At 38.8% G+C, this 24,048-nt stretch overlaps 1 protein-coding gene and 1 pseudogene across 6 annotated transcripts in view; both read left to right on the forward strand.

Annotated features, from left to right (window-relative positions):
• The window catches only part of MARK1 (microtubule affinity regulating kinase 1), a 110,066-nt gene extending 87,539 nt beyond the window's left edge, over window positions 1-22,527 (forward strand). For 3 of the 6 annotated variants that reach the window (XM_054021839.1, XM_054021841.1, XM_054021845.1), the window contains 6 exons: window positions 300-493; window positions 4,027-4,127; window positions 12,308-12,469; window positions 13,167-13,421; window positions 18,632-18,676; window positions 22,076-22,527. In XM_054021839.1, the coding sequence (XP_053877814.1) occupies window positions 300-493; window positions 4,027-4,127; window positions 12,308-12,469; window positions 13,167-13,421; window positions 18,632-18,676; window positions 22,076-22,430 (1,112 nt within the window). In that variant the 3' untranslated portion in view covers window positions 22,431-22,527. The remainder of the gene's footprint in view (window positions 1-299; window positions 494-4,026; window positions 4,128-12,307; window positions 12,470-13,166; window positions 13,422-18,631; window positions 18,677-22,075) is intronic. The other 3 variants (XM_054021840.1, XM_054021843.1, XM_054021844.1) reach the window with 2 other exon arrangements.
• LOC128835168 (U2 spliceosomal RNA) lies at window positions 665-834 on the forward strand (annotated as a pseudogene).
• Window positions 22,528-24,048: the final 1,521 nt, after the last annotated feature.

Genomic DNA, 24,048 nt, shown 5'->3' on the forward strand with positions numbered 1-24,048 from the left:
AATTAGAACTAAAATATAAGTCGAAACTTCTAAATCAATACTAATATGTAACACGAAGTACTGAACGTACACTACATGTCTTCAAATTTGTAATGAAGAGACAGGTGGTTCAAATTGATTTAAAGATAACAATGTGTGTAACGATCACATTTTACAGGTAACATATACAGCAGCCTTGCAGTCTTACAGTCATTCCAAAGGTTTTTTTCCACATGTAGAGAATCATACTTCAGAGTATATTGACTGAGGGAGAAGCAATGATTGTTTTTAGATAGTATAATTTTGTTTTTATTTGACAGTTGGTCCATCAATTCCTCCTGCTGTATCATACACAAAAAGGGCTCAGGCAAATAGTGTGGAAAGTGAACAGAAAGAGGAATGGGACAAAGATGTGTCACGTAAACTTAGCAGCACTACAGTTGGATCCAAAGGAGAAATGGCAGCAAGTCCACTTGTAGGTCCAGAAAGAAAGAAAGCGCCTGCAATTCCAAGTGTGAGTGTTTTTTAAATCGGCTGGGGCAATATCTGCTGTATACTTGGCATCTTATATAAGCATTAGCCTTATATTAGTTAGTGAATATTCTGTTAACTGTGTATTTTGGTAGCTTATTCCTGTGTACCAATAAGAAGCTATGCTGTATATGCTTTTTAAAAATAAAATAAATTATCTTCTAAGTTTTATATCTGTTCTTATCAGTTTAATATCTGATACGTCCTTCATTTGAGGACTGTATATTAAATTTATTTTTGAAACAGGGATGGAATAGCAGCTTGCTCTGTCCACCGCAGGCATCGACCTGATATTGTGTTGTCTCCGGAAACGGTGCATCTCCTTTTGGGGAGAATAAAAAAAAAAAAAAGCTTCCAGACAGCTGTTGGACTAGTTATTGGAAGCATTTTTTCTTATACTTTAATATTTTAACCTAAAAATGTTGGCAGGCTTGTGCAGTATCATGGGTCTTCGGGGCATACAGTCAGATTTTTTTGCTTGTTACCTTTACAGGAATTTATGATACTTCATTTAAAAGCATGAACTCGTAATAAGAAAAATTTATTTGTAGTACAGAAGTCTCAGATTTTGTAATACGACTCAAACCTGTGCTAATTTTTTCAAGAGAAGACAAAAACTGGTTAAGTATCAAGATAGTAGTGCTTGTACAGTGCAGTCAGGGAAAAAGTATCCATGTGATAGACTGTAAGAATTTGCTTTTTCCATTGGGATTTAGTACACTGTGACCTCCATGTTGGATTCCGAGGATGGAATCCATGCCGCTGCTAAAGAAATTCTCTCTTCAGACAAAATCAACTTTTAAATCTGCGAAATTATAAGGATTCCTTAATCTCACAGACCATGTCTGTAATACGTCACACAGCTGCTTTTAAGCCTTCATTTTGTTTTAAAATCTCTCCCTGGGGGGACTCGAAGTGGTGGCTGTGTGGAACATGTACTGGAACTTTTTGTCCTGTTAGATTAGATTTCATTGGATTGTAAATCTTCCATGCTTTCCCAAAACTGTGTCTCCCAAAAACTGATTATGCTGATGTGTGTTGTAGGCTGATATGTCAAAAACATTTCTTTGCTTACGGTGAACTAATTAAATGAAGTATCTTAGTGGTAGAGTGAGAAATTGATTTACTTGCTAATAAGCACTACAGTAATTGTTCATTGTAAATCCGTTACTATTTTAGAGCACTTGTGAAAGAGGTTTCATGATGAGCAAGACTAAGATGTAGTGGCATCTGATATTACAGCTGTAGTTGAGGTTGAACAACCATTTCCTTTATAAATTCCCTCTTTCTATATAACTTGTTGGTAAAAAAAATAATTTTTAACTGTAATTTGCCAAAGAGGGATGGGGTGAAAAAAATTCACCCATTTCTGAATCATTTTAAGGCTAACATGGTGGTGGGAAAGACTAGATTTGTTAGAAAATGTTTATTGTCCCTAACACACATTGATTCCTATTATGTAACAGTTTAGTTTAAAACCAAATGTTGCAGTTGGTTAATCTATATTATAAAATAACATCAGATGAGGAAACTGTATTTCTCAGATTACTCAGTAGTTCTTTGCAGTTTTTGTTCTATGGTGTGAGGGGGGGATAAAGGAGACAGATGTACTGTATTCAAAACAGCATAACTTCAGTTTCTTTCAAGAGCAGCTTCAGCTTACTTTTAAAAGAGCATCAAAAACCACAGTGGATTGACTTGAAAATTCAAACTCCTGTACAACAATCCATACTTCAGGATTGTCTGGGTCTAAAGGCCCCCTTGTTTGTAATTTTAAAAAAAGCACACTTCAAATGTATCATTAAAAGAGTAAAAAATACATAAGCCTGAAAGCATTTTTAAAAGAATAAGCAAAACCTTTGAAACTTTCAAGAGAGAAGAACTTGCCCTCTTCTTGGCTGTAAAGAACTATGCAGGCAATGGCACTGTTCACATAAATATGCCTGTTTTTGTCTTTAACATTGACACATAAGCATAACAGTCGTACTTGGAGATTTTTAAGAGCAGGTTGGACAAACACCTGTCGTGGATGGTCTAGATAATACTTAATCCTGCCTTGAGTGCAGGAGACTGGGCTAGAAGACCTCTTAAGGTCCCTTCCAGTCCTATGATTCTATGATTCTACTATACACAATATTTAAAATTCATAGCAGCTATCCCAAATTTCCCATTGTGTACGAGAGATTTTTGTAATTTTAGAATGAATGAAAGTATGGATCCAAGTGTTCGTGTGCCTTGTCCTTGCTGAAGTAACTGTCTGTCTTATGACCACAGCCTATTCCACACGCTTTCTTGCATTTACATAGGTTGTGGAGTATTTTAATCGGCCATGCTGAAATATAATGATCTGCATTAATGTAGTATATTTTCCAAAACACTTTATAAGATGTACTGCATGTTTACAAACTTCATTCTGTCTTACAGTACACTAATTATTTTAACATGTAATTATGAATTAATGGCAACCCGTCAACTACACAAACATTTTGAAAAATCAAAATTCAATTAATCCCATCTAAAAATTGAGAATTTTACTTTAAATTTTTATACTATAATTAGCTCTTTAAGAGATAATTAGCTGTCAGAAACATTTTAAAAATAGGTTTTAGGTAGGGAAGCACATTTAACTAGCAAAAAAAAAAAATCAATGAGAATGTTTTTCTTACTATTAATATTACACATATTTATTTGGCACCCATCACTATGGTGGCTAAGGACAAAATCCTCCTTAGTTCTTGTTAATACCTGACTTTAGCTGAATACTGACATTGAATACTGCAGTGCAGATTGAAAGATTTTTGTCATTATCAACAAAGGACAACAAATTGTAGGATTGAAGCTGTGAGGGCAATTAAATCTACACAGGGAAGCCCTTAAACATGCATGGAGTCCTGTTGACTTCAGTGTGACTTCTGTGTGGGTGTCCCTGTCGCACTGGATGAGCAAGACCTATAGGACTTCTTTATTGTGTGCAGGAATTGGATGTTAATAAAGCAAGTTTTCTCCTTAACTACACGTTTCCTTGCTTTTATTCAGTGAATTCCAGTGGAACCTACACAGTATGGTGATGGGAGCATTAGAAATGGATAGATGATCGAATAAGTACTTTGTCAACAGGTTTAATTAAGTTGTTCTGTACATTTAATGTCTTCTCTCACACAGTCTAGAGCAGTGGTTTTCAACTTGTGGTCCACGGACCCTGGGGGTCCGTAGACTATGTCTGCGAAAGATTGTTGTTACCATAGAGCAGTGGTTTTCATCTTGTGATCTGTGGACCTGTGGGGGTCCACAGATAATGTCTAAGATTTCCAAAGGAAACCACACCACCATTCGAAATCTTTTAGGAATCTGCGAATGAAAAAAGATTGAAAACCACTGGTCTGGAATTTAGATGCCACACTTTAAAATCAAATATATTCTTGTATGCTGAGTTGTGTTTTTCTGGATAACTTCATTTAAATTGTGTATATATTAATTAACTGTATCTGTCTTCACTCATTTTTATTCTCCTTCTAGAACAACGTATTTCCTGTTGGTGGAATGACCAGAAGGAACACGTATGTTTGTGAGCGCTCTTCAGATCGCTATTCTGCAATACAGAATGGGAAAGATAACAGGTACTCAGTTGACTTAGCCAAAAATCTGAGAGTTTGTGCTGAGGTATGACACAGAAGTTAAAACAAACATTTAGCCAATATGCTTATGAAAGATGCTGTGGTGTGGAGCAAGTTAAACTTTACACGTGTTTGTTTTATCTTGCTGAAAAGTTTGTGCCTGAATATTTGTCATAGATAGACAAATTAGACAAATATTGTGATTCTGCCTTTAACCCTCTCCATGCAATAATATTGTCAGGAGTTGCCTCCATCACTGTACAAAGAGTACAAGAGAAAAACAATTCAGACATTAAAATATTCTGGATGATCCAGAGGATGGTTCTTTCTTACAGTATAGCTAAGTTTTTATGTGTGGTTTTTTTATTTATTTTTTTAAGTTCCCTAATAACTACTGAATAAGATGTAACTATTTAATTGGCATAAAAGGGCTTTGTGAGTCTTGCTTATCTCATTTGTCCCAAATATTTCTGTAGTTGACTCTGCCCTTTTACTGTATTTGGTAGTTGGGGTGATTACTGTGTATTAAATATTTTTTATTTTTTTTAACAAAACATCTTTCACGTTAATGGACACAGACCATTAAAATTACTTTTAGCTTACAAAATATTCACAAAATAGGAGTTGTAATTTGCAGTGTCTGACTTGAGTGCAAAGTATATCTATAAAATTTATATCGAGATTTATTTGAAGGAGCATACAAATTCTTTTGTATTTTTAAAGCACCAACCTACATGCCTGTGAGTGCTGTACTTAAATGTAAAACCGTAAAGTTGAAAAGGATGGAAAAGCCCCATCAAAGTAAAGCCAGTAAACTACTATGTTTCCATTATCCACTCTTATTGTATCAGTAGTGTTGGAAGTTTCATATTGATCAATTTTACTGCACAGGCAGTATTTTTCTCTGAATTCCCGAAGAATGGGGTTGTTAATTTGCATTTATAAAGAACCATGTAACATATGAAAGGGGGAGAAGTGATTGTTTAAAATATTTTTTATGACACTTAGAACATTCTAACACTACTATATAATTAACACAGCAGCACAGAAGGATGGGTTAGAAATATGTTTTTGAACTCTTTGGGTATAATAGTGTAACCAGTTGATCCACATTTCCATCTGAATCTATAGAGGACTAGACATCCATTATTTCCATGGTAAGAATTATATTTTGGTTACTGATGGGCTTCCTTGCTGCATATTAGAACTGAGGTGGTAGTTAAAAATAGGGTAAAATAGTTTTAAGTTTAAAATATCTAATAGATCATAAGTTTCTGATTGCACAAAATATTGATGTTTTCTTTTAAATAGATTTAACTATATATAGTACAGTATATAGGAAACTTATTATTTTTTACAATTTATTATTCTTAATTGCCCATGATTTTGAAGAGATACTGGATTTACTTTGGTCTCTTTGAAGAGGTCAAAAATGGATCAAAGTTAATATCCCAGACTCACCCTGCCAATGTATATCCCTTAATGCCAGAGCTCTTCTACAAGAGTCACTGCAGGACCCAGGTACTAGTTCGCTGATCCTCAAAGTCACAGAAAATGCTACCAGAAATGCTGCCCTGAACAAGGCTGCCTCTTGTCCAAATTGATGTATGGGCTCTAGGATCTGCACCAGATCCCTAAGTGTATTAACAGGGATGGAACAGTGTGTATCCTCCCTACGACCAGTGCTTTGAGACCACCCTGCTAGAAACCTCCAACTAAAAACCAAAAGGATCTTGGTAACTAGTCATCATATTGACAAACGTAAGGGCCGACAGATGGGTGGAAATGGTTGATGATGTCACTTGCCCAGTTGCTAACAGCACCATATACTGCCGCACCTGTTCCTCCATACTGGGCCATATTGGTGACAGGCCCTCCCTGCTTCTAAAATTGCACAAAATTTATAGAACTTCTCTCATAGCTATGGTCACACTTGTCCCTGCCAGCTGCGTTGCTCTCATGTCCTGCGGTCTGTTCGTTCAAATATCCTGGATCTGGGTGACCCATTATCTTGTAAGCTTTGTAGTGCTGCAGAAACAATTTCAGAAGTAACTGCTCAGACTACTTGAATCAATTCTCTCTTGGCTTCCCCATCTCCAAATGCAGCAGGTTTGCTACTGGGAGTGTTTGCTTCCCCAAGATCCACATTACTTCTCTGTACAGAAGTAGGTAGGCAGACCACCATGGGTGACTTATTATTTTTTACAGTTTATTATTAATTTTCTGTGATTTTCTTTTTAAGAGAAGGCTGGCTTTTTGTCATGTGCTTGGTTTCTTGTGAAACTGAATTTTGAAACTAGCTGAACAAGGTTTTTTTCCTTTCACCTTTTATGTGTGTGTTTTTTGGCTTTTCTACAACACCATTATTATAACAATTTCTATCTGGTGTAATTTAGCTTTGGGACTATTGTTTCTACTGCATTTTTGATGGATTTCATTCATGTTTTGGTGAAGCTAAACATTTTACGTTAAGGGTCTAAAAATTCTTGGACACACAGTAGTTGTTCAGTTTTGACAACTTGAATTTGGTTTACAAAATTCATAACACCATAGTTCTCCATCCAGAGGCACCCCTGAGCCTAAATTTTTGGGGGAACAATATAATTTACATTAGGTGCACATATGTAGGAGAGTATCAAAGGGGTAGCCATGTTAGTCTGGATCTGTAAAAGCAGCAAAGAGTCCTGTGGCACCTTATAGACTAACAGACGTTTTGGAGCATGAGCTTTCGTGAGTGAATACATGCATCCGAAGAAGTGGTTATTCACCCACGAAAGCTCATGCTCCAAAACATCTGTTAGTCTATAACGTGCCACAGGACTCTTCGCCATATGTAGGAGAGTTTTATCAGTGACTCCTGGTGCTCTTCAGTGTGGCTAGCAGATTATTCAGTGAAGTCCTGCTGCTGCTTCAGTCTGCTTAGTATACAGAAGGCACTAAAGCACTAGCACAGATTCCCATGCATGAATATATCATGAAGGGGCATGTTTAATTGAACAGCTATGAATGATGTATGGAAGAGAAGTAAAGGAAACTTTATTTCTCTAATTTAAAAAAAAAAAAAAATGGTGTGGTGCCCCAGCTGACCTAAGGGCAAAACCACCACTGTGTCTGTTCTAGGAAGTTCAGGAAAGAATGTTCTCTTGTTGAATGTACGGTGTCGTCATTTTAAGTACTGTGGCCTCATGGGACAGGACACGGGTTCTTGTGGGGGTCATGTGAAAACTTTGAAACCCTGTCTGCGATATTAGACTCCTTCTGTCTGAGAAGTATCTCCCCCGGCTTGCTTTTATAGCTGTTAGAGCTTTTTTCAGTTTCAAAGCTCATTTGAAAATTCTTATATTCAATTTTTTTTTTCTTAAGTTGTAAAATTTTCCTACAGGGACTTCATCTCATGGAGTCTATGTAGCACAGCAGCCAGGAGTTCTGATGCTGTGGTATTTTTCAAGTAATAGAATGTCTCTTAAAACTACAGTGCTTTCTGCCTTATTGTCGTATGCTTTACATAGTGAACATGGGCTCTTTTAAAGAACTAATGTATAACTTTGTGGTGGTTAAGGGTTACAGTAAAGCATTGTATAGCAAAAAGGTTGAAGTAATTTGTAGGGTGCTCAGACAGCATTGTGATGATTGCCTTAGAAATACCCAAGTATTCAAAAATTCAAATCCAAAATATGGTAAACCTCATAAGACTACTTATGTCTTGCAATTTTTATTTCTTCTTTCAGGTAGATTTAACTTTTAATTTTTTATGTAACAAAGCTAACTAGTTGATATTCGGAAAATTTAATTAGAAGTAGTCAAAAATGTTTCTTCTTACTGTAGAAATTTTTGATTTTTAGTGGAAATTTGAATACCAACAAATTTTGGCCAAATACAGAAACATTTCAATTTTGAAATGCTGTCGCATTACCTCATTGAAGTTGTAATACGAGTACCTTAAATTCCCCTTCTCCTCTACAAACCAGGCTCCTTGGTCTAACTATATCACCATCAAGGCAATATTTAGGTGTTTTTTTAAATGACAATTCTAAATTTTCTGCAAAAAGCAAACACTTTCCCCCAAATCCTTGTTTTATTGAAAACCCAATTTTCTGTCAATGAACAGCTTTTTGACTAGTATTAGAGGTAGGGTTACCATATCTAATAAATAAAAAAAGAGGACTCTCCATAGGCCCTGGCCCCGCCCATTTCCCCATCCCAGGCCCGCCCCAACTCCGCCCCCTCCTCCCTCCCACTCCCAGCCACGGGGAAAGGGCTGCCCGAGCGCTACTGGCTTCACAGTTTGCCGGGCAGCCCCCAGACCCTGCGCCCCCGGCCGGCTCTTCCCCAGCGCAGCTGGAGCCCGGGAGGGGAAGCGCCCAGCCGGGGGCGCAGGATCTGGAGGCTGCCCGGCAAACCGTGAAGCTGGTAGCGCTTGGGCTTCGGGCAGCCCCCTTGCCTCTGGACCCTGCGCCCCCAGCCGGGCACTTCCCCTCCCGGGCTCCGGCGGCGCAGGGTCTGGAGGTATGGGGGCTGCCCAAAGCCCTTAGTGCTCGGCTCTTAAACAGAGCCGAAGAGTCAGGGAGGAGCAGAGCCGCCGCGGCCGGAAGCTCTGCTCCTCCCCTGACTCTTCAGCTCTATTTAAGAGCTGAGCTGCCCCAGCGCTACCAGCTTCGGGCAGCCCCCATGCCTCCGGACCCTGCGCCGCTGGAGCCGGGGAGGGGAAGTGCCCGGCTGGGGGCGCAGGGTCCAGAGACAAGGGGGCTGCCCGAAGCCCATAACGCTCAGAGCCGAAGAGTCAGGGGAGGAGCAGAGCCGCCATTTTCCCGGACATGTTTGGCTTTTTGGCAATTCCCCCCGGACGGGGGGTTTGAGTGCCGAAAAGCCGGACATGTCCGGGGAAAAAGAGGACGTATGGTAACCCTAATCAGAGGGGTAGCCATGTTAGTCTGGATCTGTAAAAAGCAACAGAGAGTCCTGTGGCACCTTATAGACTAACGTATTGGAGCAGAAGCTTTCATGGGTGAATACCCACTTCGTCAGATGTGTCACATGCGTCTGACAAGGTGGATATTCACCCACGAAAGCTTACGTTCCAATACGTCTGTTAGTCTATAAGGTGCCACAGGACTCTTTATAGCTTTTTGACTGGAAGTCTTTCTTGAGCAATTGGAGCCTGTATAATTTGTATAGGTTCTAGATCTCCAGAAGCATGGAAGAAACCCATTTATGTAGCAACAATTACTAAACGATAAGCTTGTGGAGTAGTATTGGTGACATGGTTGTAGTTATCAAAGTACAATAGGGACTAGAGAACTGGTGCCTCCTGCTGGTCGTTGGGAATTAGCTCTTTTCCAGCCTCCGGAGCGCCCTCTGCAGGGCTGGTGTCCCGCTTGTAGCTGGCCCTGTGTCCCTCCCGGACCCCGGTGCTCCTTTACCCTGGGGCTGACCCCTGGCAATATCCCCACCAGTCTCTATGGGTCTCCCCTCTCTGGGAAACCCCTAACCCTCTAATCCCCGCCTTGCCTCAGTCTGGGCTACTGGCACTCATCACCAAGCCCCTGCTCCCTGGGGCAGACTGCAGTGTAAAAGCCACTCATCATAGGCAAGGGGGTTCGGACCTGCTGCCTTCCTCTGCCTCCCAGTACCTCTGTGGGCCTTGGACCAGGCCCTGCAGCCTGGGGAGTTGCCAGCGTGGAGCTCCCCTGCTCCTCTGGCTCTCCCCAGCCCTGCTTCACTCCCAGTACCCTTTCTGCAGGCAGCCAGGCCCTACTCTCTCCCAGCCTGGAGAGAAACTCCTCTTGGGCCTCTGGCTCACAGCCTTTTTATACAGGCCAGCTGTGGCCTAATTGGGGCATGGCCCAGCTTAGCAGCTCTCAGCCACAACGTTCTCCCAGGGCTGACTTTAACCCTTTTTCTGCTGGAGTGGGGGAGCCCCACTACAGGGAAATTTCCTAAAAACATCATGAGGAGAATTCAATAGAGTTTTTAACTTACCGCAGTCTACTCCTATGAGCTGCTTTGTAGGAGTCTTTTTATGTGTTGGTTACCATCCATTAATTTAGGAACCTGCAATATAAAAAGTGAGAATTTCCTAACTGTTAATGTAGATTGTCAGTGCTTGTAAGAAGTGGTTGATTTAGGGAAATTGCAATTATTAGCTATACTTATTTGATAGGGTTACCATATGTTCTCTTTTTCCCGTCCGGGGGGAATTGCCAAAAAGCCGAACATGTCCGGGAAAATGGCGGCTCTGCTCCTCCCTGACTCTTCGGCTCTGTTTAAGAGCCGGGCTGCCCGAACGCTACCGGCTTTGGGCAGCCCCCGTGCCTCCGGACCCTGCGCCGCCGGAGCCCGGGAGGGGAAGTGCCCGGCTGGGGGCACAGGGTCCGGAGGCACGGGGGCTGCCCGAAGCCGGTAGCGCTGGGGCAGCCTGGCTCTTAAACAGAGCTGAAGAGGAGCAGAGCCTCCAGCCGCGGTGGCTCTGCTCCTCTTCGGCTCTGTGTAACTTACACAGTGTAAGTTACGCAGAGCCCCCGGAGCCCCGGAGGGGAAGTGCCCGGCTGGGGGCGCAGGGTCCGGAGGCATAGGGGCTGCCCAAAGCCCGAGCGCTACTGGCTTCACGGTTTGCTGGGCAGCCTCCAGACCCTGTGCCCCCGGCTGGGCGCTTCCCCTCCCGGGCTCCAGCTGCGCTGGGGGAGCGCCGGCTGGGGGCGCAGGGTCTGGGGGCTGCCCGGCAAACCCTGAAGCCAGTAGCACTGGGGCAGCCCTTTCCCCCTGGCTGGGAATGGGAGGGAGGAGGGGGTGGAGTGAGGGTGGGGAAGGGGCGGAGTTGGGGCGGGGCTAGGGGTGGGGAAATGGGTGGGGCCAGGGCCCGTGGAGGGTCCTCTTTTTTTATTTATGAGATATGGTAACCCTATTATTTGATGTTCAGTTTGTATTTAGTGTTTCAATTGAATGCATGAAAGTGAGTCAATCCTGAAGTTAGTTATCTTTGGTAACTGTAGTAAGCAGTACAGGATCATCTTCTCCGTACACCTCTGCCTAATACCCTGTACTCCAGTCCTAACTTGCAGTGGTTTTGCTTATTTCAGTCCTGTGACAAATTAAGCAGAGGCTATGAATTATGAAAAATTGTGTGGTCACTTTGACAGGCGGACAAATGTCCACTAGTGACTAAAAACACAATAACTATTTGAGCCTATGGCTCCAGAGGTGCAAGGTTGAGGCAGTAATGTGATACATAAGGCACATTCTCAGGATGATCAACTTCTGACGGAAATATTCTGTATGGGAATGTGTGTGTGAGAGAGACAGGGAGATACTGAAGAAAAACTGCATTAAAAGAGCATATAAGATGCAACGTCAAGCGCTAAAAAGCTAGGCAATGACAGAATTGTCTGTACAGCCTTAATTTGGCCCCTCTGTGCACATGCATTATGATATAGTCTTTAATTACATGATCACATACTATCTTTGGAGGTTTTAGATGCTAAACTCTAACAGGTCTCTAATGAGTGTGTGTGAACTGAGATATTTCAAAGGCCAAATTTGGGCAGATTTTCACAAGAATTGTAGAAGGCACATCTCTGACCAATTTCAAGTCCCTATCGGAAAGCATGAGGGTACTAGAGTTTTCATTTAAAAAAACTAGAGTTTTCATTTACTAGAGTGGCAGACTATTTCTAAATTAGAGAAGGTATTTTTCCCTAGTGTCATTCTGAGAAACAACCAAACTGTGTTTTGGCTGAAGTTTTCCCCACAAAAAAATCAGGCTGAGGCAGATACCTAGCATGGAAAATTTAAGCCCAAACAGGTAAAGTTAGGCAAAGTTATAATGGAAAATATGCTGGCAATCTTACTGAAAAAAGTTATTGTTTAGCTTCTTGTATATTTAAAGGAAAATAGTCTTCTCTATATGAATGTAAGCAATAAAAAAACATCCTGCAGTATCCTTGAATGAGATTTTTTCCATGGAAACCGATTATAAAAATGTGCATTTTTACCAAAAATAACATTGTTTTTATGACTAATCATTGTAAGTCTGTTTTGTTGTTTTTGTGTTTTTAATTTTATTGCAGAGTTTTTTATCTAGTTGCAGGGTTTGACATGAACTTTTCTGTTGTTGGAATTGACTTTTAAGCACATCTAATGTGTTTTTTCTTATTGTTGTGGCCCTCCTTCCTTTCTTGTGATAAAAGCCTAACCGAAATGTCTGCGAGTAGCACATCTTCTGCAGGCTCTGCTGTTGCTCCTGCTGTATCAACACGACCTCGACACCAGAAATCTATGTCTGCCTCTGGTCATCCTATAAAAGTTACGCTACCAACCATCAAAGATGGCACTGAAGCTTATCGACCAAGGTAATATAATACATAGCGGCTGCATAGTGTTTTACATCTTCAAAATTCTGTACAAACTATTGTTAACATAATATAGTATATATATTGTTAATGTATTACGTCATACAGTACTCCAATATAGTTTTAAAATTCATTCGTTTGAGTAACAATGCTACATGTGGTTTAGGTTCAGTTTTGTCCAGGACACATCATATTTTGCTCATATCACACAATAAACATATCTCTGAACTAGATCTCAGTCATCAGATAATTCCTGAAAAACAGCAATAGCTACATGTTTATCTGATGCAGACTCAATCCATAGAATATATATGCTGACATATTTAAACTGAATTATAAATTGTAAACCTGTTAGCACTGAAGATTACTTTGCACCTATTGGTGTCAGGAAAAACACTATAAAATTTCCCCTTTCAGTGTCAAGAGCTTAAAACTGGTATCACAATATCATATATATATATATATATATATTCATATATATTTGTGGAAGGGCGGTGCATATGGCTTTTTTTCAACTGTGTTCCTCAAGGAGAATGCTGGAAAGATTTCAGCTCTGACCACCTGACTTGTGTGTATTAGAGTTTGAAATCAGTCAGCATTTTTTTTTTTTCATAGGAGGAGTGAACAGTCTCCCAAATATATAAATAAAAATAACATGGGAGGTTGTCTTGTGTTAAGCATTCTTCTGTTTTCCCAGCAGTGCAACTCAGAGAGTGCCTGCTGCTTCCCCATCAGCTCATAGTATTAGCACTACTACTCCAGACCGAACCCGCTTTCCTCGTGGGAGTTCAAGTCGAAGCACTTTCCACGGTGAGCAGTTACGGGAGCGGCGCAATGCCACTTACAATGGACCACCTGCCTCACCTTCACATGAAACTGGTGCATTTACACACGCTAGAAGGGGCACTTCAACTGGTATTATAAGCAAGATAACTTCCAAGTTTGTTCGCAGGTTAGTACCAGACTTCTGTGAATTTTTTGTGTTTGCTTTATTTCCTGGATATTTTTCACTTCCTCTAAGATAATAAATGAGATTTATTTTTCAAATTCTTAATTCTTTTAGAGGATTGCCAATGTGACAATCTAGCATAAATGTAAATTTAATTAGAATAGGATTATCTTTTTGCTTTGTTTTACCCTTTCAGAACCCGCTTTGCTTTGCTTTGCTTTGCTTTGCTTTTCTCTGTATATATCCATCCAGATTTGGCCAGCCATTCTCTTGCTTCTTTATCTTAAAAGAACAAAATTAGGACTATCAAGCAATTAAAAAAATTAATCACATGATTAAACCATAACAGAATACCATTTATTTCAATATTTTTGGGTGTTTTCTACGTTTTTCAAATATATTGATTTCAATTACAACACAGAATACAAAGTGTGCAATGCTCACTTATAATTTTGATTTACAAATATTTTCACTGTAAAAAACAAAAGAAATAGAAATTTTTCAGTTCACCTAATACAAGTACTGTAGAACAATCTCTTTATCATAAAAGTTGAATTCACAAATGTAGAATTGTGTACAAAAAACTGCATTCAAAAGTAAAACAATGTAAAACTTTAGAGCCTATAAGTCCACTCAGTCCTATTTCTTGTTCAGCCAATTGCTCAGACAAACAAGTTTGGTTAAAATTTGCAGGAGATAACACTGCCCGCTTTTTGTTTACAATGTCACCTGAAAGTAAGAACAGGCATTCACATGGCACTGTTGTAGCCGGCGTCACAAGATATTTACGTGCAGATGCACTAAAGATTCATATGTCACTTCATGCTTCAACCACTACTGCAGAGGACATGTGTCCATGCTGATGACGGGTTCTGCTCAATAACGATCCAAAGCAGTGCGTGCTGACGCATGTTCATCTTCATCATCCGAGTCTGATGCCACCAGCAGAAGGCTGATTTTCGTCTTTGTTGGTTTGGGTTCTGTAGTTTCAACACTGGAGTGTTGCTTTTTTAAGACTTTGAAAGCATGTTTCACACCTCATCCCTCTCAGATCTTGGACAGCACTTCAGATTCTTAAATCTTTGGTCGAGTGCTGTAACTATTTTTAGAAATCTCACATTGGTACCTTTGCTTTTTGTCAAATCTGCTGTGAAAGTGTTCTTAAAATGAACATGTGCTGGGTCATCATCCGAGACTGCTATAACATGAAATATATGACAGAATGCGGGTAAAACAGAACAGGAGACATACAGATATCTCCCAAGGAGTTCAGTCACAAATTTAATTAACACATTATTTTTTTGACAAGCATCATCAGCGTGGAAGTATGTCCTCTAGAATGGTGGTCAAAGCATGAAAGGGCATATGAGTGTTTAGCATATCTGGCACATAAATACCTTGCAACACTGGCTACAAAAGTGCCATGCGAATGCCTGTTCTCACTTTCAGGTGACATTATAAATAAGAAGCAGGCAGCAGTATCTCCCATAAATGTAAACAAACTTGTTTCTCTTAGTGATTGGCTGAACAAGAAGTAGGACTGAGTGGACTTGTAGGCTCTAAAGTTTTACATTGTTTTGTTTTTGAGTTCAGTTATGTAACAAAAAAATCTACGTTTGTAAGTTACACTTTCACACTAAAGAGATTGCACTACCGTACTTTCATGAGGTGAATTGAAAAATACTATTTTTTAATCATTTTTACAGTGTAAATATTTGTAAATCAAAAATATATATATAAAGTGAGCACTGTACACTTTGTATTCTGTGTTGTAATAGAAATCAATACATTTGAGAATGTAGAAAAACATCCAAAAATATTTAATAAATTTGAATTGGTATTATAGTGTTTAACAGTGCAATTAATCACAATTAATTTTTTTAATTGCAATTTAATGTTTTGAGGTAATCGCCTGAGCTAACTGTGATTAATCAACAGTCCTAAACAAAATAGTCACATATATTTCATGCAGTAACTACAATGTTTTCCTATTTACATCACTATGAGGAAAAAAAATAAAAATGGGGTTTGGTTTGCACAACTGAAAGGGTAGTTTGATCTATACATGAAAAAATTAATATCTCCATCTGCAAAATTGATATGCTCTCATTAAACAAGTGATCATGTAACATTAAAGAGAACATTTACATTTTAATGATGAATTGTAATCAAGTGATGTAATTAATTACAAAGCCCATTCCTACAATAGCAAGATTATTAATCACTAGAGAACTTTCTCTATTCAAACAAAATCAGTGTTTTCCCTATTCACAGGTTATTGTAGAGAATTTTGGTTTCTCACTGAGGACAGTAAAAATGACATGTAAAAGTGTACACTAACTGCTAGCATCTGGAAATCCTCATTTGTGTCAACATTAAGTAACCTTTTTTCTTTCATTTAAACTTATTTTTGAAGCAATTGATAAAGAATCTGAAAGTCAAGGAAGCACAGCAATGTTTACATATAACCATGATGGATGCCATAGAAAAACATAAGATATATAGATAAATTATTTGATCTTAAGTGACTGTTTACACGATTACCTTAAAAGCTTTCTTACAGAAAATTTAATTTTCACATTTCACTTATGTCTGGCAGTAGCTGATCAATTGATTTTCGTTTGAAACCGCTGCAGGGATTTACCTACAATTTTCAGAAAGTAGTAGGCAAGTTACAGAGGTTACAAATAGCACTCTACTGCGCAACTGTCAATTTCACAACAAAATTAAATCTCATAGATCTTTGCTTTCTTTGGAGAATCATAATATCTTATATTAAATTCCACAGATATGCTTTCTAGTCTTAAATCCCTTCATAAGTGAAACTTGCCATTTTAGTATAAGAATAGTTATAAGGTGACAAGAATAGTTTCTTGCAATGTACAAGCTGATCTCATGAACAAAATGTGAAGGGGGAGATGGAATTAAATAGCATGACAGGTTCAGAATAAAAATCAGTCTGATCCTCTTAAAATAAGATTAATCTAAGATGCTGACAATGTGTGGTTAATTATCTAAATAAGATGTATTATCTACCTTTGCCAGAATTTCTTCCAAACTTGAGGATACAGAACTTTGAACCTACATTAATGGCATTAGCAGCATATATATAGTGGAAACATTTTCATTTTCTGTTCCCTTTCTGAACATTACAACCCGCTACTAAGTGCTCTGTCATTCTATTTGTGCAACAAAATTCCAAATGGGGTGAAGTGCATTTTCCACTAAGTAATTAATCATTTCAGGAGGATACATTAATTGTTAGTCGTTATAAATGTCATTCTGAGACTGTATTAAATAAAATGGTATGCATGTAACATTGCGAAGCATGGTGATTTTTTTTTTTTAATAGCCAATTTTAGACTTCTGCTTTTTCATCATATGCAGTTGATAGATTTATATAGGACACACTGACAGTGTTGTCTCCTAATTAAATCAAACTGTAACAAAAAATTACTTCTATGCATGATGGGGGATTGTTTTTGTTTTAGATCTGATTATTAATTATAGCTTTTTCTTAGAATTTTAGCACTAACTTCTGGTGTTTTCTTGGTGTCCGTGACTACAAGTCCTAAATTTCAAACCTCAGAGACTTTTGCTGTTAACCCCTTCTTAAAAAAAATAAACGCTCCCGAAACAGGTAGTTAGAATTGTTTCTCAGCAGTGTTAATAATTTCATCAAACTAAAAAAGCTTGACATTCCCTGCCTCTCAGATCAGTGATTGGGGGGCGGGGGAGTGCTTGCCTCAAAGATATTTCGTTATATTCTACCAATCTTAAATTAACTGTTTTGACTGTGTTTGGATTGTCTCAGTCTTGATGTTAGTAATTTATTTCTTAATGTCTTTGAATAATATGAAACATTACCCTAGTGAGCAATAGTTTTATATGTATATTGTTTACAAAGGTATCCAGAAGGATTGTTTTTATTTTATTTTATTTCTGGCAATTGCATGTGTTTTTCTGGTAAGTATGTAGGGTATTTATATACAGTAAATGCTTTTATACATTAGTTAAAATGCATCTTGCTTAGGATACAGAGTATTGAGGCATTTTGTTGAAATATGTATTAACAATTTGTGCCAAATGATATCTAGATGGTCAGTTAATTAGTTGTTCATATAGAATAATTTTGAAGGGTGTTATGTGCTTGATTAAATAAATCTTTTAAAATATTTACTAAAATGCTTGTAATGCAGCACTGGGAATGTACCCACTTATTGGATTTTGATACCTTGGCTTACATAATATGCATTGTGCATATCTTTTTTTTTTTTTTTTTTTTTTTTTTTTTTCCCAAACAGCCAGAGGCTACTAAAGCATATTGTTAAGTAATTATTTTACAAATCTTGATGCCAATTCAGCAAGGGACCTAAGCACCTGCCTAACTTAAAGCCCATCAGTAGTGCTGTTGAATTCAATTGGATAATTTGTTCGCTTAAAGTTAAACAGATGCATACGTAACCTTTTGAATTAGGGTCTCGGGTTGATCCAAGAAACTCATGGGCAGATGCTTAGCTCTAAATATGTGACCATGCTTAAAGCTAAGCAGATGCCTAAGGTTTCCAGGATTAGAGCCCAAGGGCCTGACCCAGAGAGGAGCTGAGCACTGCAGCTGGCTATATTTGGTTTCAATAGTAGTTGAGGGCTCATAGCACCTCTCTGGTTCAGGTCCTCATTGACTAAAGTGCTATAACTATACTTTTTGGAATCGTATATGGCCATTTTTCAGTCTGTAATAGGTCAGAACTCTGTAACTTAGGGGGGAGGGATAGCTCAGTGGTTTGAGCATTGGCCTACTAAACCCAGGGTTGTGAGTTCAATCCTTGAGGGGGCCACTTGGGGATCTGGGGCAAAATCAGTACTTGGTCCTGCTAGTGAAGGCAGGGGGCTGGACTCAATGACCTATCAAGGTCCCTTCCAGTTCTAGGAGATAGGATATCTCCATTATTTAATTTAATTTAACTTATGCTAATCTTACCAAGAGTTTTAAAAAAAAAATTACATATCAGTGTTGCAATAAATTGAGGTATCCTAAACGGAAGTCAAATTTGCAGCTGTGAAAAATAGTACTTAACAAAAATTAGTAAATATGACATTTTTATGCTGAATCTTTGCTCGGTAGTTACTTTAACTCTGTAATAGATATGGGTTCTCTTGACTTTTATTTTTTCGTCTTTATCATTGAATCTCAACCTTAACTTTGTTTTGAGGGATCCAAGTGAAGGCGAAGCCAGTGGCAGAACTGACACCTCAAGGTGAGGAGCCACGATTAATACTTCGCTGCTAGGTCCTTTGTGTTAAAAGTTTAAGTGATTTCTGAAAGATTTTTAACCAGGATTTAAAATAGAATAGTGCCTAAATAATTTGTATTTTTAAAATGTTATGTTTTGTGTGGGTCCCTGCCCATCCCTCTTAATTCCCTGGAAATTCACTTTTTGATTTTTAAATACTTGTAGATATATGTTCAAAACTGTGTTTTGTATTGTACATTTTGTAAAGAAGCAAACTTGATAAGTTAACACAGTACTATGAAAGCAATCCCGGCTACAAGATTAAACCAAATCATAGGGCTCTTCTTTCATCTTCTTATGTTTAATGTTGTTTAATATAATATAGGTTTAAGTAGCAAATATATAGGTTAATACTTAATGTGCAATAGAGGGTCCTGTGGCACCTTTAAGACTAACAGAAGTATTGGGAGCATAAGCTTTCGTGGGTAAGAACCTCACTTCTTTAGATGCAAGATGCAGACTTGCATCTGAAGAAGTGAGGTTCTTACCCACGAAAGCTTATGCTCCCAATACTTCTGTTAGTCTTAAAGGTGCCACAGGACCCTCTGTTGCTTTTTACAGATTCAGACTAACACGGCTACCCCTCTGATACTTAATACTTAATGTGTACATGTAGAGTAAAAATATTAATATAGTCATATATTGTATTCATCATTTTAAAGTCACTGTTCACCAACAGTGAGCACCCTGTAATGTCTGAGGTATCAGTGTTTCTTTACACTTAAAAATAACAGTGGTATTCAGATATTGTTGGGTGGTAATTGTAAATATTGACTTTGTGTGGCAACCACTACACACACAAACAAAACTGTAGCTGTAACATAAGCAATAACATACTCTTCAGTGTGTTTGCCTTTCAGTATATGTTCTCTTCTAGCATGTCTCAGCATGTTGACTCTGCCTTTTTAATGTGCTTGGTAAAGCAGGTGTACATTCATGAAGCATCTAATGAATAAACAATGAACACACACTGCAGTTATTGTTATACTCTAAAATGGTTAAATATAAAAAAGAATGGCTTATTTCTGAGAAAACATTTAATAAGCATCTGTATTTAAAAGAGCAGCAGCTCTTTAAACAATATACATTCCTTAGTATAACTAATATACTGTGTGTTTCTGAATTACCTGTTTCAGCATTTTTTCCCCTATGTCCTTAAGCTGCTGACACTATAGTATAGTCAAGTCTGTTAATTTAATTAATCATGGCAGTGGATTTCAGCTCTGATCTCACCACTCATTCCTGTTCTCTAACTTTCTCTCTGCTGCCTCCTGGTTATCTTCCAGCCTAGTATGTTTTGGGCATCAGGCCACTTCCTGAAATGCTACGAGTCCAAATCTCGACTGTGCTGCTGTGCCAAGTCTTCTAATACTGATGTGGTGGCAGCAATGAAAATAAACCATCAATTGTTAGCTTTTAAAAAAGCATGCTTTTTAAACATTATCTAGAGTGGTTCTGCTCCTCTCTGAATAGTGAAAAGTTTATTAAATGAAGTGGCAGGTTATTGTCTTGGGGGGGGGGGGGGGAGAGAACCTCATTGTTGAATATAGCACTTTAAATATAGGGGAAGAGACTGTTTTCCTATGTGTTTGTGTAACAACTGGCACATTTTAAGTAAAAATAATACCAGTAACAACTGTCGTGCAGGGCTTTGCCCAGCAGTGTTGGCCTTAGCGTGATTGAGTGAGGCAGTGTTTTGAGAACTAAGTTGCTTGCCCGAGAAGTACAAGTGGGCAGGAGGTGGGGAATGAAGGGAGAACAGCAGAGATGCAAGGAAAGGAAATGGGGAAAATGAGGGTGAGGAAAATCTGGTCTGAAATTGACCTCCACTCTTCATTTAACAGCCCATGCCAACGAAACACCTTCTCCTCAATAGTGGGTGGTAGCATCAGCAGCTCTTGGGCATCTGGGAAAAGAAATAGCAGAATCTGGAACTCTTTTTAAATTTAAAATGAGTAATATTTTACAAAACTGCGTTCCAAACTTACCTATGCTGAGTGAGCTGATGGGTAAAGAAGCTTTATAGTCCCACTGTTTGTGTTCATGAAAAGATAATTACTTGGGATTTTATCTGTCATTTTATCAACTAAAATTTACATTTTTGTCTCTCTCCCTCACTATTCCGTTACGTGTCTTCTGGCTTTGTATTGTTATGAGAGACCAAGAAGCTGTTTGCCCACCCAGTTGAGTAATTGTAATATAAAATTCTACTGCATCAGTTAAAATAGGATGTTGCCAAAATATAAGGTCACTTTTAAAAAAGAGGAGAAAGAGGGGTCAAAAGTCCCTAAAGAATCTGTAAAAACAAATTGGGTTAATTGTGAGCATAATGCTCCCCAATTTGTAAATATAGGAAATGAGTTTCTCTTCATGCACAAGCATGAAAGCAAAAACTTCTGTATGGAATGCAGGGTGGGTTTCCTTCCTTTGCTGCTTTTACAGCATGTTTACACATCCAGACCATGTGTCCCACAAATTAATACCTTTTGTTGCTGTATGGTGTGCTCCAAATGATGAGCTCAATAGAAATCAAAAGATACTCCTTAAAATGTAGATTCCACTGTCTCCTGCTACAGCAGTGCAAAGGGATGTGTATCTATCTGTGGTTACCATTGCATATATAATAAAAGCTATGTTATCCGGCATGTTGGGGGAATGGAGGGTGCCGGTAAGTCAAAAATTCCGGTTAACTAAGAGGGAGGGAGTTTGGGTGTGTGAGGGAGCTCAGAGCTGAGGGTTGGGGAGTGGGCTCTGGGCGAGAGTTTGGGTGCAGGAGGGGGCTTGGGGCAGGGGGTTGGGGCACGGGAGGGGGTGCAGGTTGCCGGATTCGGGCGGTGCTCACCTCGGGCGGCTTCCTGGAAGTGGCAACATGTCCTTCCTGCTCCTAGGCAGATGGCAGGCAGGCGGCTCTGCGCGCTGCCTCCACCTGCAGGTACCGCCCCTGCAGCTCCCATTGGCCACGGTCCCTGGCCAGTGGGTGCAGCGGAGCCAGCACTCAGGATGGGGTAGGGACAATGCACGGAGCCCCCATGGCCACACCTCCACCTAGGAACAGCAGGGACAGGTTGCCGCTTGCAGAGAGCTGCCCAAGGTGAGCGCCGCCTGGATCTGGCATCCCAAAACACTTCCCATGCCCCAACCCTCTGCCTCGAGCTCCCTCGCACATCCAAACTCCCTCACAGAGCCCACACTCCTAACCCCCTCCTGAAATGCCAGTTTCTAGAGCTTTCTGGTTGGTAAAGTGCCGGATAACACAGCTTTACTGTATTACAGTTAGGATTTTCTTAAACTTTATTACTTTCTAGCACTTAAATCTATTTTCTGGATTTTACTTTTGAGTGTGCAACATGTTTCTCTCTCCAGGAGTGCTTCTGGGGAACCAAAAGACCGAGAAAAGGAGGATAGCAAAGATTCCAAACCACGTTCTTTGCGATTCACATGGAGTATGAAGACCACTAGCTCCATGGACCCGAATGATATGATGAGAGAGATTCGAAAAGTGTTAGATGCTAATAACTGTGACTATGAACAAAAAGAGAGGTTTTTGCTCTTCTGTGTTCATGGTGATGCACGACAGGATAGTCTTGTTCAATGGGAGATGGAAGTCTGCAAATTGCCACGATTGTCACTCAATGGAGTCCGCTTCAAGAGAATATCTGGGACTTCTATTGCATTTAAGAACATTGCATCCAAAATTGCAAATGAGCTTAAGCTGTAAAGAAAAACTAAGTTTATGGGATCAGGGAAAATTCATACGTGAACTACACTTACGTTTTGAATGTACTGGTTACGCCTAGTGTGATTGGCCTGTGAAACTCCCCATGTAGAAATTGTCCCTATTGCAATAAGGTTATACATAGTTATTCTGAATTGTAAAATTAAATTCAGTATGACCTATACTAAATAACTGTAGCTAAAGAAGTTATGTTCACATGTACAGGTAAGTATATAGAGCATTCTGTTCATTTTATGTTCATAGAGTTGTATAATAAAAAAGATGATTGCTTAAATACAGATCTTGTATAGTTGTCTAGATTTCTGCACAAAAGTGTATGTTTGATGCTTTGAGTTGAAAAAGTTCTTCCCTATCACTATTTACATTTTTGGTGGTTTTAATAATTCTATCATGCATTTTTTTTAAAACTGTGTCCAGAGTCAAAATGCACAAAAATAGTTTTCACAACTGTAGCATGACCATTTTTAGTTATTTAAAAATCATATGTGAATTTGAATCAGAAGTCGATAAATCGGCTTTTGTGGTACACAAGACTGTTCCTGCTTATGTTTGGTTCTTCTCCTTGGTATTGGACAGTATTTAGCTGAAAAATACAAACATGTTTACAGTGTTGGCACTTACAGATTTAAAAAGATTTTGCCTTGGGCCAGCTGAGAGCTGCTTGGGAACAGAAATCACATCTAGGTAATGTTTATTGTGTGCAAATTATAATGCTTACTCTACTCTTGAAAATGTAGCATCAAAATGGAGAAGAGCAAATTATTTCATTTAAATAATATGATGTAAAATATCACTTGTTTGCTGCCTTCAATATATTGCAAATTCTAGCATATGGAAATATATTAATGTTGGGACTGTTTCATAGCACAAAATAATTTGAAGTGTTGACCAATTGTATGAGTTAATAATACCACCTCAGGAATTTACTGGCTTTTGGAATATTTGCCCCCAAAGACAACATGCAATTCCTTATGATATTTTACTGCTAAACAATAATGATTGATTTATCTTATGTGGTTGTACAATTTGTTCCCATGTAACTTGTTTGTGTTTAATATTTTACCAGATTTCTTGTATTTATACCACATCATTATGCCTGTAATGTGCAGCTTTGTAATTTAGGCATTTGCCTATGGAAAAAAAAATTCCTTCCATAATTAGTAATATAAACTATGTAAAACCACTAGTAATGGTACCTTTTAATACTTGTTATTTTGTACTGAATTAACCATAGAGGTTGGTTGTGCAATGTTATTTAATGTCGTAATTACTGTAATATCCCCCCATATGCACACTCTTGTGGAGAATAGAAAGTTCATTCAAAATCTGTCACTTTAAAAAAAAAATTAAAAGCTGTGGTAAACTCTGTAACTCTAAATTAGAAGGCTGTAAGTGTAGCTAATGTGCCATTCAATAATGGCTTCTTGACAGAGGTGGATTTTACATGCTGTACTATACTGTGATGTAGCTTTCTGTAACAGTTATATTCTGAAATGAACGTGTATTGTTGCCTTAGAAAAAGGGTGGTGTTTGGAAAGAAACAACTGTAGCCCCTTTTTACCTGGTGTTTATTCAAACAAATTTTGATGCAAGTCATCTT

Source organism: Malaclemys terrapin, chromosome 3 (assembly GCF_027887155.1).
Source record: "Malaclemys terrapin pileata isolate rMalTer1 chromosome 3, rMalTer1.hap1, whole genome shotgun sequence".
NCBI classification, from domain to species: Eukaryota; Metazoa; Chordata; order Testudines; family Emydidae; genus Malaclemys; species Malaclemys terrapin.